General features: G+C 38.5%; 1 protein-coding gene across 1 annotated transcript in view; it reads right to left on the bottom strand.

Annotated features, from left to right (window-relative positions):
• Window positions 1-5593, bottom strand: part of LOC119414188 (V-type proton ATPase subunit d 1-like) — a 20829-nt gene that overhangs the window by 5131 nt on the left and 10105 nt on the right. Inside the window, exons 3-4 of the mRNA XM_037681287.1 lie at window positions 2724-2838; window positions 1140-1493 (exon numbers count right to left, since the gene is read on the bottom strand). Of these exons, the coding sequence (XP_037537215.1) occupies window positions 1140-1493; window positions 2724-2838 (469 nt within the window). The remainder of the gene's footprint in view (window positions 1-1139; window positions 1494-2723; window positions 2839-5593) is intronic.

The following is a 5593-nucleotide window of genomic DNA, read 5'->3' as shown; positions in this document are numbered from 1 at the left end:
TGGCAGCAAACAAAACATACTAACTTTGGATGAATCACTGCATAGACTTTAAGGAAAATCTGGAAAAGTAATCATTCAATGCACATCTACAACCAGTAAATGTGTGGAGTCAACTGATTCAAGATGGCTGCCACAGTCAACTGAACTCAGAAAACACAATATTTTGAACTAAAGTTTGTGTTAGCAGTAACTTAATGTTATTCCCAACAGATATTTTGAGGGCTATATATTGTGCAAAATTTTTGTCTAAAATTTGTCATTAACTTTTGGAGTCTGTCCCGTTGGTCTGTTAGCAAAATAGATTGTGAACCACAGGACAGATTTTATTAAAACTCTCAAAAAGTAATCACTGATTAAAGCTGATTGACTTTTGGAGAAACTCAGTTTAAGATGACAGCCATAGCTGATCAACTTTAGCAAACACAAAAATAGCTATAACTTGACCAGTTTAGTAATTTTTTTTATTCTTTTGGCTGCTCCCATCTTCAGGGGTCACCACTACAAACTATCTCGAACGAAGACTTTACAATTGTTTTTACGCCGGTTGCCCTTCCTGACGCAACCACAGACCACCGAGCTATGTGTGGAGCAGAGGGCTGCCATCTGGGGCACCCGGGGAAGCAGAAGGTGGGGGTTAAGGGCCTTGCTCAAGGGCCCAGAGTGGGGCAGATGAAGGTGGATGCAGGTGTGGATGCTTCACCTTTACCAATCACATTTTGATGGTGTCGGTTCGGAGAGTTGAACTGGCAACCTTCCAATTACAGGCTCGCCTTCCCTAACGTCTGCGCCACCACTCCTCCAGTGTCACTGATATTGAGTCCAAATTTAATGTGGTCATAGCTGAGAGTCATCACCATTAACACTCTGAGGGCTAACATCACATAAGATCATACAATGTGAGATGGGCCATAATGTAATTTTCAAGGTTTGACCAAAATGGCTATAACATTTTTCCTACTCATCAGAAGCCAATCTTAGTTTACAACGCTGGTAGAAAATGTCCCTGTCAAAAATATTTATTTAAGGAATGCTAGGGTTTTTTTAAACCAATATCTAAGTTTGATTGAATTATACAGTAACTGAGCAAAATAGTGCAAAAACAAAGCATTGAAGTGAATACAATATTACATAAATCCTACCTGTAACACTGGGCATGATGACTCTAAAGCCCATAGCCCCTGTGGCACTCCTCTGGTCTCAATAACCTTTTTGGCTCTAATGGTGCATGTTCCCACTTTGATAAATAGAGCTCCAGCCTCCTTTGGCCCTTCAGGAGAAGTAGCCTTCATAGTCATAATCTGTGGCACACCCAGACTCTTTAGGCCAGGGAAGGAGTGAGTGAAGGTCCCAGAGAGATGTGGAGTCCTGCAGGACTGACTCAGCTCTACAGACAGGTCGTGGCTGTCTGCCCTCAGGGAGGAGGACACGGTCACCAGGCAGGGAGTAACCAGCAGGAGCCCCTGTAGGGCCAGGGATTGAGGGAGGATTGTTCCCTGAGCCAAAAACACAAGTGAAGAATGCTGATAAATTCATGCAGCTCAGCTTTCTGTTCAAATCACAAAATATATTCAGGTGAAAGTAGTCACTTTTTATTCTGTCTTTGACATAAGATTATGCTTTCTTTTCTTGAGGTTATTTTCTAGTTAAGGCTACTCCTTTTAAAAGAAATGTATTTTATTTATTTTTGCTTGACCTAATGAGTTATTTATTTCTACATATTTACCCATGAAACTTTTTTCACGTGGCAATCATTTGTTGTTACTCTCTCATCCTGTAGCTAGTTTGGGGAACGTAACGAAAATGTAAATGTAAAGTTTAGTGCTGTCAACCTTCAAAAATCTAAGTCTAAGTTTATACCATCAGTGTGGTACTAGTGTCATAACAGGACATAAAACTACTGTTAAATACTCCAAACTCTCCAACATCACACAGCAAAATGAAGCCCCAACACAGCAACACATAACAAAAGTCAAATAATTTACTAAGTATGTCAAAGGTGAAGTTTGGGAGAAGTACAGATTATTGTAGAGCTGTAAAAACTACAAACTGGTTATACCACATTGCACCACCAAATATGTGAAGAAAAAAAAACACAGAAAACATGTGGAGGCACAATAAACTGCACAAAACAAACAAACAATTGAACTATAAAAGTAATAGAGAACTTTACTAATTGGCTTTTTTATATATGTAAGTGTTTCTTTAAAGTGGCCTGAGACAACTTTGTTGTGAACTGGCACTATATAAATAAATTGGATTGAATTGAATTGAACAAATCAGGCCAAAAATCACTACAGGGGACAAAGAGGACAGAGGCAACTCTGATGGAGCTGCAAAGCTACAATCAGATTTGTTCACAAGGGCACTGTTAGAGGTTTATGCAATGAAATTCCATCCATTCATCCGTCCATCCATCATCCACCTATCCATCCATCCACCCACAAGGGCTATACAGAAAACCACCCATGCCTGAAAAATGGCACATTAACAAAATATTCATGAATGAATAAATGGCTCCTAACAGTAACACGTGAGAGAGGATGGATGGATGGATGGATGAAATGTCATTGCATAAACCTTGGTATAAAGTGACAGATAGATACTTCAAACACCTCCTAACACATTCAGTAAACTGATAACAAGAAATATCAAGGTATAGATAACGCCAATATTATTTACTTTGTTTCCCTAAGGGTGATATTACACAAAACTAATGTTCTTACCTGAACCATAGGACAGTAGCTGGTCACATTAACAGTGTAAGACTGTCCAACTTCTTCCAGTGAAACCGTGGCGTTCCCCAAATTCCCCTTGAAACAACAACGTCCCAGTTCTAGGCTAAAATCCACAGCAGGAAAATGTGTAACTGCGACATTGAGAAAAAGAGTCCCATTGGTGGGAATGTGCAGCATTTTCAGGGCTTTTACAGAGTGCAGAACAAATGCCTCCAGACTGTGATGAGGGTAGCAAGAATGGGACAGGTTGACACTGCCTTTCTGCACGCCATCTGTGAGGAGAACTGCACTGAGGTTGGTGAAACAAGAAGAACGAGTGATGGAGATGTTGACTGAAGCCTGGGCAGGCAGAATAGTCTATATAAAGAGAGGAAAATGGCTTACAATCAGGATTGATTTTTATGCTTTAAGCAATTAAGACGCAAGTATTTACTATTTTAAGTGGCTTCAAAAAACGAAACATGTAAAGTGTTGGTGCATTCTTTAGAATAGAATAAAGAAATGGCCAAATCAATTAGCTAAAAGACTAAAAATGGATTACTTGGCTTTCAAATTAAACAAAAAATGCCTACTGGCATAAAAAAAAACTTTTAGCCTTTTTTATTTTTAAGCTGTGTCAAATAATTGAGTAGATGAAATTACTTTTAGTTTGCAAATAAAAAGCACATGCTATGCAAAACTAAATGGAAAAAATTATATTTTTTCCTTCAGGGTTAATTTTATTTGGGCCTTTTCTTTTTCATTTAAATTAAATATTACTGTAATTTGGCTTTAGTTTAAATTAGACATAACTTTTTTATTTATGTTGCAAGTTTCAGATTCATCATCTGAACTTTCCAAGACGTATCTGTGTAAATAATTCGTAAACAAAGCAAAATGTACCTGTAATAAACGGGGGGTGCGATCCTGAAGCAACTTCATTTCTTGCCGTAATGACACAACTAAAACGGTTGTTTTATTTTTTGATCCAAAATTAAAAACCATGTCAGCAATTTTTTTGTCTTCGATATGAAGGACCAAGCCTGTGTCAAGTCCTTCTTTTTCTACCTGAGGGAAGAAAAACACAAAAATACATAATCTGTGGGGGGAAAAAAAGCAAGATCCTACCGTATGTCTTAAAAAATATAAGCTGAAACCATACAACATATTTTTCTCACTAGCTGACATAAAGTCAGTCTAAACTTTTTTTTTATGTCTGTTAGGATTCCCTAAATTATTTCTATTTGTTAAATGATTGAACAATTAAAATGCATTTCTGAATGTATATTCAAGGCAATACTTGGATTACTACCCTTGTACATATGTTAGCTACTTGTACAGAAAAGTGCTGTTCCTTACTCGTTCCGTTCAAGTGACATTTTGTTCCTTTCAGTTCCATTTGTCTGTACTGAAATGGGTAAAAAAGCTTTTTTTGTGTGTATTCTGCACCTTTTTCATGGAATATGTTGCAGAACAACTGGAAACTAACAGACTTGTTATCTTTGAGAGCTTTTAAATTGACACAGAGGAGATTTGTGCTTAATTTCATTACATGTACATGTTATTATTAGTTTGCACTAATGTATAATAAAGTGTTTCATATTCTCAAGTTTTTTTTTATTTTAGTTCCTTTTTGTAATTTAGTGCACAGCACTTTGGTTGGCCTTGTTGCTGTTTTAAGTGCTTTATAAATAAAGTGGTATGGTATGGTAATTGTACATGCTATCTTGGCCAGGAGAGGTTTTTAATCTCAATGGGATTTTTTTCCCCTGGTAAAATAAAGGTTTACTAAGGCCCTGTACACATGTAGCCGGATATCAGGAAAACCGAATAGTTTATCATGCGGTGTGGCCTTTCATCCACACGTGAACTCCGGTTGATGTAACTATAAACGAATAATAACAAAAACTCCGCCCAAAGTGGAGATTTGAGAAATCTCCTCTTTCGGGTTTGCGTGTGGACTTTCGGAACCGGAGATATGCGCATTATGTCTGCGACAGATGGTGCAGCGCGGCGCTGACGTCACATGTGCGACAATTGTTTTTGTTTGCCCATTCATTCGGAGGGAAAATGACTGCGTTTAGGGAAGTACTAATTGTAACGCTGGTTCAGGTAATTTTTGCTTGCTTGTTTTTACAAGCACAACTGCTCCAACACGGTATTTAATAGTAGTTCAACCTCGCGGTCTGTCCACACAAACGAACCTCCAGGCGCCATGATTCAATACTAACAGGAAGTTGTGGTTGCTTTGAAGGGTTGTGATTGGCTGATATACGTTTCACCTTTGCACTACACTGCCTCCTATGGGTTGGGCATATTCTTTACAACGCTCTGTGGTGAACATCACCGGGTTCATGTAGACGATCATTTTCTCTATCCGAACATGTATGTACGGCGATATTTTTTTGCGCAGATATTCGTTTTTTCAAACACCAGGCTACGTCTGTACAGGGCCTAAAACTAATAATCAGGCCTTTGTGATGGACACTCCAAAACATTGACTTTGTTGTCCTTAGGCCATTTTGTAACTAATTTGGCAGTATGTTTACCTGCATTACTGGGTTCCATCATCCATTGACTGTGACTAACGTCCCCAAAAATTAAGGCCTTTGTCCCTGTGTGCCTTTACAAACTGTAATCTGTCTTTTGTTTATTTGTTGCTTTGGCAACAAAAAATATTTTTTCTTCCTTGTTGAGAGTCTTTTCAGCCCATACTGGTACAGAACTTGATTCGTTGTGAATAATCACACTCTCTGGCCAGCTTCAGCAGCATCTTCACCAGGTGTTTTGTTGTGCTGATGCACACATTTTGCACTAAAGCACATTCATCTCAGGCACACAGAACCTGTCTCTCTCCTGGCAGGACAGGATGGCGGGAC

This window comes from Nematolebias whitei, chromosome 9 (assembly GCF_014905685.2).
Source record: "Nematolebias whitei isolate Nwh7 chromosome 9, NemWhi1, whole genome shotgun sequence".
Lineage (NCBI taxonomy): Eukaryota > Metazoa > Chordata > Actinopteri > Cyprinodontiformes > Rivulidae > Nematolebias > Nematolebias whitei.
This window is presented reverse-complemented; position numbering and strand designations above follow the sequence as displayed.